We start from the raw sequence: 12,796 nt of genomic DNA on the forward strand, positions 1-12,796 counted from the left end.
ACTGTTCTCTCAACATAAATCATTCTCAAAATTTAATACAAATACTGTACAGCGGAAAGAACTTAAAAATTTCTTAAAGAGACTCACGACCTAATTCTCATGTAGACACAGTTGAAGAGAATATATTTCAAAGGATGAACTACAGTTTAATGACTCAATTTACAACATTTGAATATATCTGCCAAGATGAAATAAGCATACAGGTAAGCCCATGAGATATACAATCTATCTTCAAATGGTTCACAATCTAGCCAAGCAGACATACACATTCATGTTACTACTATGTGAATAGTGGTGTACACTAGGCATATAACCAAAACATTTTTTGGGAAACAAAGAAAAGAGATTCCACATTAAGAGATTTTTAAGGCAATCCTGAATAAAAATTAAGATTTCATTGACAGGCAGCTAGGAAACTGAGAAAGGCATTAATAAGGTATAGAAATAATAGTCACAGACAGAAAGAAACTCTGAAGAATAATATGTAGTTCGGAGTTCAAGAGAAGATCTAGAAAGACTCATATTCATAGAAAAAAGCAATGGGGAAAAGGACTAGACATTCTTATCAGGGCCTGTAGTAAATGGCTTCATAGGTTCTACTAAGGAGTTTGGACTTTATCCTCCAGATAGTGACTGGAAGCCATAAAAGGTTTTAAGGCAAGTGATTGGTGCAATCAGATCTGTGTTTTATATAGATAAACTAAGACCTAGTGAAGGAGACAGAAAGGTGGAAGACAATAAAGGCAGAGAAACCATGGGACACAGTACAAATTTCTAAGCCTGAACTAAAATAATGATCTATTTTTTTAAAGATAAACACTTAAACCTATCAAACTTAAATTGTTAAAATGAAGCACCAGACATTAAAGTTGCTTATCATTTTTCAACTTCTACATGGTATAGCAAGCTTATATCATCTTTCCCAATATTAGAGTATTAATTCATGTTTCATTTCAGCCTCTTGACATTTTAAATAAACCAAAGATATTTAAATCTATGCTTCATACTGAAGTCTGCACTAAAATACGGTATTTCAAATCCAATTCTTATCTTTACAGGGTTACTGCTCGCCTTTGGAGAATCGATCTTGAATTTTTTCTCACCAGCATTAAACTTACAATGTTTCTACCTATAACAAAGAATATAATATAAATATCTCAGTTTCATAAGTTAGTCTCACAACACAGCTATCCCTAGGTATCCCCAGAGGATTGATTTGATTCCCAAGGATACCAAAATCCCCTATGCTCATTCTCTTATATAAAATGATGTAACAACAGGTAGCCCTCCAGGATGCAGAACACACAGATAAAGAGGGACAACTATATTGGCATTTTGTCCCTTTTTCATCCTTAAAATAAAATATCAAATTTACGGCATCTAAAGTTTTTTTTTTTAACAAAATCGTAACAAGAACAGATATTCAACCTATTAGTGAACAGTTTTCCAGTTCACAAAATTCCCTGAAAATAAACCAACTACTTTATTTACTAAGACAAGTCTGAGTAAATACCACCCAAACACTCCCTTCTCCAGAAGCTAAATAAAAATAAACTACAGTACCAGTTTTCCTAACAATACTGGCCATTAATTGAAGGGAAATCCCCAAACCTAAGACAAAATGATGTATTTGAACTTTTTTGAGTAAACTTAAGTGAAAAGCATATACAAAAAATATTTATGAACACTGAAACAGAAGAGTACTAGATTTTCATGATTTAAGCTAAGACTATAAATGCTTGGAGGAGGGAAATACATTAATACTAGAATGGAAAAAACTCATAACTAGGATCAAGCCCTAGCTAGAACTGTAGACTTACATGTGATTTAGAACAGGACTCAATTTCCCTATGGGAAAAATATTACCTTGCATGATCATACGTACCTAAAGAAAGTGTTAAGCTTTATAAAGTATAAAGTACTACACAGTCCTAAAGTATCCTAATGATGACTAAGATTATGAGGACAGATTTGAAAACATCCAATTGTGCCCAGCACAATGATCAATAAATATTGATTGAATGAATAAAAGTATTTTACTTTAAAATCACTGCAAAGAAAATAACAGAAAAAAATGGATCAATAAAACTGACCTTGAGATATTAAAATCTTCTATGAAAAACTCTATACCAATTTTAAACCAATTCTTTCAAAACTACAAAGCCTACTAAGACCATTCATTTGTAAGAAAAATTTCATCAGCAGCATTCCAGCAAAAGAGATAAATTAGAAAATTATCTGAGACCAAAACAGTTGTAAAAATGTCTGATGTTAAGCTACTGGAAACTCTACAGACAAAGGGAGCGAAACATACAAACACATAACTAGTATTTGGTTTGGGTTCAAGATAACCCTCTACATTAAGCTTACACACTAAAAGAAAAATCCACCAGTGTTTCTGTCAGTAATTCTAACATCCTAATTGACAAAACACCAATTAACATGGACACTGGTATTATTGTAAAAAGTTATAATTGAAGGCAGCCAAGTTTCCCTCTATATACAAACACATAATCACACAGTAAAAGAAAAAGACCACAACCAAGAGTAACCATGGGATGCTGCTACTGCAATTTATTACAAGGGCATTCTCCACTGCAATCACACATAAAAGAAGGGCAGGGGCAAAGAGATACTTTTCTAAGATATTACTTATAGAAAGGAAAAAAAAAAAATTCATACTGATTTATTAGAGATTATTAACCTCTCAGTTCCCACAAATGGCTTTATGAAAGCCAGAAATAGGCAAGGAAAGAGTGTAACTGGAAACAAGTGTAAAGCTAAGATGGAAACAAACTAAGACCCATTCTTAAGCAAGTACTCAAGTTTCTTAAAATCTTCAAAGAAACAGTAAAGAACACCATCTGAAAATAAAAACAATTACCCAATGAATTTCTTACAATGACAATGTTGGTCTTATTTTAAGCAATAGCCGCAATAACCTTTTTGGAAATAAGCTATTATTCACTTTGTAGCTCACCAATATTTATGTAATAAGCGAACACTAAATTTACAAGTTAAAATGAAATCAGGCAATGCTTTTCATATTCACTTGTACAGTTTACTATACTAAAGTACAAATGAATTAAACAAATTAATAATCCACAGGCTCACGCAAATGTAAACTGGATAAGGTGATATTGCATTATGGGTCTACTTTTTCTATTTCCTGATGTATTACTAAAACTAACCACATAACTTTTAATAACAAAGCACAGAAAAAGTCTTGCCATCAAAACAACTTTGAGTCCATACTGTGGGACAAAGCAGGTGAGACTGCTTTATGATTAGACCTATTCAGCACTGTACTGAGGGTAACCAAACATTATCTTGGCCAGAATTCAGGATCAATGCACATCACATTATAACAAAATATAAACTGAAAATATTTAAAGCAAATCTGAAGTACAGCTGATTGGCTTTCAATGCCCTATTAACTCTAAAATACCAAACTAAACTAGAATAAAGTTGCATTTTCCACTTGATTTTAAACATAATACTGTATACAATGCGGTATCCCAAACTGAATCCTGGGATAGAAAATGGACATTAATGGAAAAACTGGTGAAATCAGAATAAAGTCTGTAGTTTAGTTAATAACACTATCATAGTTAATGTGCTAGTTTTGACAAATGTACCATAGTTAGAGTAACACTAGGGGAGGCTGGGTGAAGGGTCTAAGGTAAACTCTCAGTTCTACCATTAAAATTTTTCCATAAATGTGAAATTAATCCCAAATAAAATTTTTTAAAAACACAGCTAAAAAAAAGCTCTCCCTTTATCTCTCGTAATTCCCAGTAATTTGAGTAATTACTGTAAGATTATCTAAGCATGTCTTTTAAGTGGGGAATAAAAAGCCTATGAAATCACTGAAGTTCATTTTCTGAGGTGTCCATATCTACATTTTTTGAACTGAAAAAATAATTTTCTCACTTACTAAAGGCAAACAAACTCAAACTAGTTTTACTAATTATACACAGTGAAAAATCTTATGCATAGGTACCAAACAAGCAAAGAAAAAATGCTCTGATTCTGGTTCATGTTCATCTGGCGGGAAATGAGATGTCAGTAGATTTGGCAGTTCGGAGGAGGAGCTGAAGGGCTGCAAACAACTTCCCTACAAGTATATGGATGGCTACAGTAGGCTAAGGATGGAGAAACTATTCTATTCCTTGGGCTGAGACTCACATATACATATTTTTTACCCCTAACTTCCTCCTTTACTTCTCCCCTCCCCCATTCACTGAACTGATATCTAAACTTGGTAAGTTGCAGTTACAAAAAGTTTTTTGTTCTATTCAAAATATTTAAAAAGATAAATAGAAACAATCTGCTTTGCAATTTTACTCATGCCATAAGGTTTTTTTTTTTTTTTTAACGTAAACTATCTGTTTTAGTATGGTGGGGCTTATAGGAATATAGTTCATAAAAAAAGGTTTACCAAACCATAAACTTGTTTAAAAAGTAACAGCTTCTCACAATCATAATTTTATGCCTTCTGCTTACAAAAGAACAAAGCCTAAAACCACACTTTTAAGTCATTATTCACATTCCTCTACAGTAAAATTCCAAGCACTAAAATCACAAATACAATATTTAATAAAAAGCTGAACATTAGTTCACTTTTAATGCCTCCTAATACTAAGAATTTCCTGCAGACTATACCAAATATCAAACTTTTTTTGGATGCAGTGACAATTCAAAATAACACTACACAACCAAATTCCTAGAACTCACTTCAAACCTCAAAAAAAAAAACCCCAAATGATGGGGGTTTCAATTATTTTAATATCTGAACACATCTACATGTTTAACTCAACAGCAAAGATTCAAATTCAAATAAAATTTACAATAGTCTTAAAAACTGTTTCTAATCTGTATTAAGCCCTCATGTAACACTAGCCAGCTTCTCCCCCTGCCTCAACCTAAAAACCCTACAAAAAGAATCCCACCATAGCCCATCAGACGCAATCACGATAAAATGAAAATACAGTTTTGCCAACCAAATTCAACTGTAAGTATGGTATGCATGAGCATACATGTAAATATAATTCCTTAGATGTACTTTTGTTTCTAACACTGGTATTCACATTCCATTTCAAAAACCAAAGTACTACCTAAGTAACTTCGCCGATTTCAACGGTCACTTACTCCATTTATGAAAAAGTATTGCAAATTTAAGCCGTCTGCAAAGACTAAAATGGCCAAACAGAAAGGCCATTTAAAAAGCACTCAAAAAGTGTTCGAGTTCACCCCCGTATACAAAAAGGCGACTGAAAGAGTAAACCTTCATTCCTTTTTTTTTTTTAAACCATTTAACATTTAACTGAGTAAGATCTACTAACTTCTGGCAGAAAAAGCCCTGGGTTCAAAAAATATTAGAAACTAAAGACACCGCCTGGGTAGTTGATACTATCTATGGCCGATAGGCTGTGCTTGAAAATTTTGCGGTGTTCGGCGAAGGAGTTTGCAGCACTGATATGAACTGCTCAAACATCCATTTTGGAGTCCTCTACCCCCACCCTCTCAGACTTCATTTTGTAGTGAATTTGGCTGGAGGTGCCGCAATGACAATTCCGAGAAAGCCTGAGCTGGCTTCTGATCCGAAGAGGCACGCGAAAGAGCAGGAAAGGGTGCCCTGGCCGCGCGACGGGCGTCTCGGGGAAGGCGCGGGCGCCGGGGAGGCCTTGCGGGCGGGCGGGCGCGCCGCGGGCCCGGGATGGCGGGCGCCGGGCCTCGGCGGGGGCGGGCCGCGCGCGCGAGACTTACCGCTCCGGCGGCGGCTGCGGCGGCGGCGGGGGCCCCGGCTGCGGCTGCCGCCTCCTCCTCGTCGTCGCCGGGCGATGGCGGCCCTATCTTGCTGCAGGTAGCGGCCAGCAGAGCAAGCGGTGACGGCTGAGTGTCCTACCCCCGATGGGCGGGTTCAGAGAGGGAGACAGGGGGAGGGGGTGGCGGTTAGGGCCGGGCCGCCGCTCGCACAGGAAGTGCGACTCGGGCCTCGCAGGCAGCGCCCGGGCGAGCGCCAGCCCGCGCTCTCCTCCTCCTCCTCCTCGACCCCGGCTCGCGCCCTCCCGCTCGCACGCACACCGGCTCCACCGTCCTCGGGAAGGCGGGCGGCGGGCTGCGCGCCGGGCCTCCACCTTCCACCCGGAACCCACCCCCGAGAGGGCGCACACACTCACACACATACACACGCGCACACACACGCACTCACACAAAAAGGCGGCGGGCGGGGGAGCGCGGGCGGGGTCGGAGCGTTGGCGCCTCGGGCGGGCAGCTCCCGGGGCGGGGGGAGGGGAGGAGAGAGGCGCGGAGGGAGGGGAGAGGCGAGGGGAGGAGAAAGCGGCGCGAGGGGGGAGCCCGGCCGGGGCTAAGCCGCTCCTCACCTGGGCTGCAGCCGCCGCCGCCGCCGCCGCCGCCGCCACCACCGCGCCGTTTCCGTGCTGCTGCTGCTGCTGCTGCTGCTGCAGATACTCGCCGTGGCCGCCGCCGCCGCTGTCCACGTCCAAGGCAGCCATTTCCTCTTGTTTCACTGGCTTTTCGGGAGCTGCAGGCACAGCGCGGGGGGGGGGGTATTGGGGGGGTGGGGAGGAAGGCGGGTGGAGGAGAGGGAGGGGGCCCGCGGGCCGAGGCGAAATTATTCCGAAAGCCCGGACCGAGTCCCCTTCCCCTCCCCCACCCGCCCCCCGGCGGCGGCGACGGCGGCGGCGGCGGCGGCTCCCTCCTCCCCTCCTGCTGCTGCCCCCGCCCGCCGCTGCCTGTAACCCTCCTCCTCCTCCTCTTTCCCTCCTCCTCCTCCCCGCGCTGCCCCTGCCCCCTCTCCTCTCCTCTCCTCCCCTTTCCCTTCGCGCCGCTCGCTCTCACTCGCGCTCGCTCCTCTCGCACCGTCAGTCACTCACACGCCCGCCCGCCCGCCGCCCGCGCCCGCACACAGGGGGATGCGCTCCCGGCGGGCCGGGCCGCCCGCCCCGGGCCCGGCGGAGACACGGCATTGCTGGGGCTTGAGGGTTGGACGGTAGCTGGCGGGGAGGGAGGCGGAGGGGAGTGCGGCTTTCTGCCTCTCACAGACACTCGGTCGCACACAGGGGGCCGGGAGCCGGTGGCGGCGGCCCCGGGCTGGCTCTAGTCGGCGGCAGCGGCGGCGGCGGCAGCAGCAAGGGTTGCTCTCTCGGCTTTACGTACCGGTCATAGTGTGTTTAGGGCACCTCAGGCGGGGCTCCCCGCCGCCTTACACATGGTGAGGAGCGAAGGCGGCGGCGGCGGGAGAGGATGCGGGAAGCGGCGGCGGACACGGCCGGAGCGGTCCGGGGATTTTTTTTTCCTATTTTGATTGACTGTGCGGGAAACACAAAAGGTGGAGCCTCCAGCCCAAAAGGGGGGAAGAGGGTGACAGCCCGCCCGGAAGTTCCGCCCCTCTTCTCCGCGCTTATTCGCCACCACGGTCTCCGTAGTCATTGCTCATTGGCCCGGACGCTCGTCCGTCACTTGGCCAGGCATCGCGCTTCCTGTTTGCCCCCGGGTGGAAGGGGAGAGACAATGAGCGGCCGTGGCGGCGTAGGTTCCGGAGAGCGGCTGCCGCTCGTCTGTTACCCCGCTGTGCCCGCCTCGTTCGCCGGCTGCCGCTGCCAGGCCGAGGCGCAGGCCTTTTCTACCTTGCAGGCGCTCGCAGCAGGCCCCGGCAAGCCGTAGGGGAACTGAGATGGGGAGGAAATCCGTCCCCGGAGGCTCTGGCTCCTCTCGATGCTTCCTCCATCCCGGCGGCAGCCGGATCTCCCCAGGGCCTCGCGCTCTCGGAGCCGCCACTTCCCTGCGCTGCCAGGAGGCCGCCGCCGCTCAGCCCCGGGGCTGCTGCTGCGGCCGCTGCTGCTACTGAGCAAACCAGGCCCGCCCCGCGAGCCCGGGGGGAGGGAGCTGGTATTGGGGGAGACACCCCCTCCGAGGCTGGAGGAGGATTTTCTCTCTGACACATTCAGCTCTTAGATTCACAATCGAGCCATCCCCCGTAGCCCCTGTTTCCAAACCGTCTCCCACTTTTACGTACCCTTGGAAGCAGACATTTCAAACAAAACAAAAAGACCTCAATTCACCTCACAGATAGGAGAGCTTTCATTCTGGCCAGTGGTACCAAAACAAAGTATGTTTCTTTTAATACATTGTGTGTATATTCAAACAACCTTTTTTTAATTCAGTCACAATTATTTTGCTGCACAAACGTGTTGTTTTCCCTGCTTCTTAATCATCTTGGTAACAAGTGAAATACCTAAAAAAGCCCATCAACAATTGCCAACATGAATAGTGAATCTAAGCAAAGTGTTTTCTTGGTTTTTTTTTTTTTCTTGGAACATTTTAGTTATACTTTAAATTCTCATTTCACTTACTGGATTAGGTTAACACACCTTTGCTCTTTGGCATTCTTGATATATTGCTGTCATGGGGGGTATGCTCAAGTTTTCTCTGTGTGTGTGTGTGTGTGTGTGTTTTGCTGGCTAAGAGACTCTGCCTGTTACCTTTAGATCTAATTGCCAAGAAAGAGGTTAAGTTCAAGAGGCGGAAATGCTGTCCAGCATACCCTTTTTTGTTAGAAATCTGACTCCAACAAGAATTAGTGTTTCAATTGTGATTGTTATATTTGTTTGATAAAGTTGTGCTGGAGGCTGGAACTGTGAAGTCCAAGGACTTGAACTAGATTTTGTGTGCACTGAAAAGAATTCTTAACCCATTTATGAGACAGGATTTGCTTCTCAGTTCTTATATTTTCGTCCTATGCTCGTAGGATCAGACACATTTTATGATTACTGGGCAGTTAATTGTGCAAAAGATAGAACTTTCAGGGAAATGACCTAAAAACCACAAACATGCAAAAACAAGACAAAATTCTGAATCCAAGAATGGAGTTGATCTCCAATAGTAAGAACTTTTAGTCTCATACAAGTAGAAGCATCACTTTTAAAAGTAAATAGTAGGAATTCTCTTGTGGCATTGCAGGTTAAGGTTTAGGTGTTGTCACTGCATGCTTGGGTCACTGCTATAGCACAGTTTTGATCAACTGCCCAGGATCTTCCACATGCCGTGGGCAGGGCAAAAAAAAAAAAAAAAAGTAAATAGAATAAACCCTGTACCATTTTACATTTAAATTCTAAAGGAAAATTAAAGTATCATAGAATAAGCTGATGTTGGGGGAAAAAATAGAGAAAGGAGAATGGGAGTCTTGAAGGGTAGGACAAGTGAAAAAAATGGAGTGGGAGAGAGAGGGATGTCACAGTATTCTCTCTACTTACATGGATATTTGGATAGAGGGTAGTTCTTTTCCTGGAAGAGATATTTCAGATATTTTCAGGTGTTTTTCTAGGAGTGAGGATGTGTTTTATGAGTCTAAACGTACTACCTCCATGCTGCTTTTACAAAATCTTAGTCCAGCCACCCATAGAAAGCAAAGTACATGGCCAGGGGAATTCATTTCTTCATTGATCCCAACTGACAAATGAGAAATCATTTTCAGGAGTTCCCATTGTGACTCAGCGGTAACGAACCCAACTAGTATCCATAGGGACGTGGGTTCGATCCCTGGCCTTGCTCAGTGGGTTAAAGATCCCGTGTTGCCATGAGCTGTGGTATAGATCACAGACGGGACCAGATCCCCTGTGGCTGTGGCTCCAGTTCCACTCCTAGTCTGGGAACTTCCATATGCCACAGGTCTGGCCCTAAAAAGACCAAAAAAAAAAAAAAAAAAAAAAAAAATCAGGAGTTCTCATTTCGGCTCAGTGGAAACGAATCCAGCTAGTATCCATAAGGATGCAGGTTCCATCCCTGGCCGTGATCAGTGGGTTAAGGAGCCAGCATTGCTGTGAGCTGTGGTATAGTTCTAAGAGGCAGCTTGGATCCCGCATTGCTGTGGCTGTGGGTAGGTCGGCAGCTGTAGCTACGATTAGACCCCTAGCCTGGGAACATCTGTATGCCTATGGTGCGGCCCCAAAAAGCACACACACAAAAAAAGTTTTTTTAAACTTTTTTGGTTCATAGACCATTTTGACAAGATGCAAAAACACTTCATCTAATCTTCCTTAAAAAAAAAAAAAAAAAAAAGAAAGAAACCTACCAGAGCTAACATTTCTGCTTTTAGTGCAATGCTTTTAAAAGAGAGCGATAGCTAAAGTACATAATCAGTTTCAGAGGACCTACTCAGACACACTGAAAAGAGTTAATTGTTGTGGAATATCTTAAAAAGGCAGGAAATGAAGGTAGTCTCGGGAAAGATCATCTTGTCTAACCCAGGAGTGTAGTCAAATCTCGAAATACGGTTTATTTTCATTAAAAGGTATTTGTTTTCTTGGTAGAAGACAGCCTCTCGATGGCACCAACTGCTCCGTGACTTGGGAACTCAGAAATTGCAGTTGCTTATCAGGAAGGGAAGCACTGTGCTGGATATTATTTATACTTTCTCCTTTCTAAAGATGATTTGAGGAAGCTCAAAGCTGGCCACTCTTTACATCACAGGAGGAGATTTGGATGTAGCTTTATTTTCCCTTGCTCTCAATTTCCTCACTTATTTTTTTAATCTTAGGTATGTTTTCATAAGTTTTCTTAAATCTTTTGGAAACTGTGGTGAATATTGAAGGGCCTCAAAGACTTCTATAGATCCACTGGCATGAACTCTTTCAGACCCATCTTCAAGCTCCTTTTGTCCATCCAAAGACAAGAGGCCACTAAATAATGCTCGATTCGCATCTACAAGAGCCTAGTCATTCTGTATTAAAAACAGCAACTAGAGTTGCTGTTGTGGCTCAGTGGTAATGAACCCGACTGGTATCCATGAGGACGAGTGTTCAATCCCCAATCCCTGGCCTCGCTCAGTGAGTTAAGCATCTGGCATTGCTGTGAACTCTGGTGTAGGTTGCAGACAATGGCTCAGATGGGCCTTGCTGTGGCTGTGCTGAAGGCTAACAGCTGCAGCTCTGATTTGACCCCAGCCTGGGAACTTCCATGTGCTTCGGTGTGGCCCTAAAAAGACAATCAATCAATCAATCAATAAGTAAATAAAGATAAAAACAGCAACAGCCCTGGTTAACTGTACCACGCCTGAAGAGCTCTGCCCTTTTCCTTCACAGTCTCTGCTGCCTTCTTCCCTCCTGGACATTTATTAAGTGAACAATACAAAATTGCCAATATTCAACCATTTTTATCTAAAAAGGTGGCAACTGTGTATAGTTCCACCTAAATCAATGTCTATTTAACATAACCTCTGTTGCTATGATTATGACCTTTCTTTTACCCACCTCTGAATCTCTTTAACCTGTGAATTCTGGATTTCAAGAATCTTCAAATTTGTTCTACTTACATAATCACTATCATATTTCAGAAGCATTCTAGCTGACACTGACTAGGTATACTTAACCTCCTTCATATTTCACATCTTCCCTTTCTCAAAAATATACCTCAAAAGCCATATCTCTTATCTTTACTTAACCTACAAAAAGGAAGAGATAACATTTTTGGACTTTTGATATATGCCCGCTCCTTTGCATTTTCAATCCTCACAGCCCTAAGAGGTAAGTATCATATGTTCATCATTTTATAGATGAGAAAACTGAGGCTAGCAAGGTTATGATACTTGCACAGTGTCACTTTCAAAAAAATGGCAGAGCAAGCTTCAAACCCGTGTGTCAGACTCACCAATCAACATATCAAGTCTTAAATGATCAGTCAAAGAGACACCTACAATAAAGAAAAGAGAAAGAAAACATAATAGATACATATGTATAAGGAAGATCATTTTTAAAGTAAATCTTCTTAGAATGTGAACTCCTTGTGTTAGGGGTCATATATTTTGAATGCTCTAACCAATACTGAACATGCTGTGGTTGTTTAATTAATGTTAAGCAGAAAGACTGTCAAGACAATTATCTTGTGGGAAAATGAATGATGAATTTAAAAATTACAATTAACCAATAAATGCTGTATGATAAAATTTCTTTGACCTTATAATAGTTCACCTCTTTCAAGATCACCTTTCCCAAATGAGTTAGACCCTCATTTTCATTCAAGCTTCACACTAAAGATATCACCATGATACAAAAGCACTGATGTTTTTATAATTCGAGGAATCCCATTCTCTTTATCCAGGCTATTGACATCCCTGGGTATTATAAATTTTCTAATTATCCGTAACACTTTTGAAGTCATCTTCACGACAGTCCAGGAAGCTTAGTCTACTGACATATTTCTGAGTTGTTGCAATCTTCTGAGAAAAGATAGGTTATGTATTTCTACCTTGTTAATAATCTGTCTTAGAAGAATATAGAATGCTAGAAAGTATCTTGTTAATTATCTTTTCTAGAATAATATAAAATGCTAGAAATTCTCTTGGCTATGAATTAGTAAACTTATGAGATAGCTTTACTTTATTTTTTTATTTATTTTTGTCTTTTTGCCATTTCTAGGGCCACTCCCGTGGCATATGGAGATTTCCCAGGCTAGAGGTCTAATCAGAGCTGTAGCCGCTGGCCTATGCAGTGGGGGAACCAAGCCACGTCTTCGACCTACACCACAGCTCACGGCAATGCCAGATCCTTAACCCGCTGAGCAAGGCCAGGGATCAAACCTGCGACCTCATGGTTCCTAGTCGGATTCGTTAACCACTGAGCCACGATGGGAACTCCTAGCTTTACTTTAAAATAATATTTGTAAATATGCTTTAATAATACTTTACCTAAAAATAAATAAACTGATGCCATTAAGGTGTGGTATCTTTAAATGATGAGCAATAATCTTCAACATGAATTTTATTCATACTATATTT

At 42.6% G+C, this 12,796-nt stretch overlaps 1 protein-coding gene across 2 annotated transcripts in view; it reads right to left on the bottom strand.

The window, feature by feature from the left end:
• Positions 1-11,695, bottom strand: part of SP3 (Sp3 transcription factor) — a 54,154-nt gene extending 42,459 nt beyond the window's left edge. The window contains exons 1-3 of one of the 2 annotated variants that reach the window (XM_021075841.1): positions 11,671-11,695; positions 6,387-6,547; positions 5,770-5,904 (exon numbers count right to left, since the gene is read on the bottom strand). In XM_021075841.1, the coding sequence (XP_020931500.1) occupies positions 5,770-5,904; positions 6,387-6,547; positions 11,671-11,680 (306 nt within the window). In that variant the 5' untranslated portion in view covers positions 11,681-11,695. Of the gene's footprint in view, positions 1-5,769; positions 5,905-6,386; positions 6,548-7,182; positions 7,871-11,670 lie in introns of those variants that run through there. The other variant, XM_021075842.1, reaches the window with a different exon arrangement.

The sequence above is a fragment of the Sus scrofa genome, chromosome 15 (genome assembly GCF_000003025.6).
Source record: "Sus scrofa isolate TJ Tabasco breed Duroc chromosome 15, Sscrofa11.1, whole genome shotgun sequence".
Taxonomy (NCBI): domain Eukaryota; kingdom Metazoa; phylum Chordata; class Mammalia; order Artiodactyla; family Suidae; genus Sus; species Sus scrofa.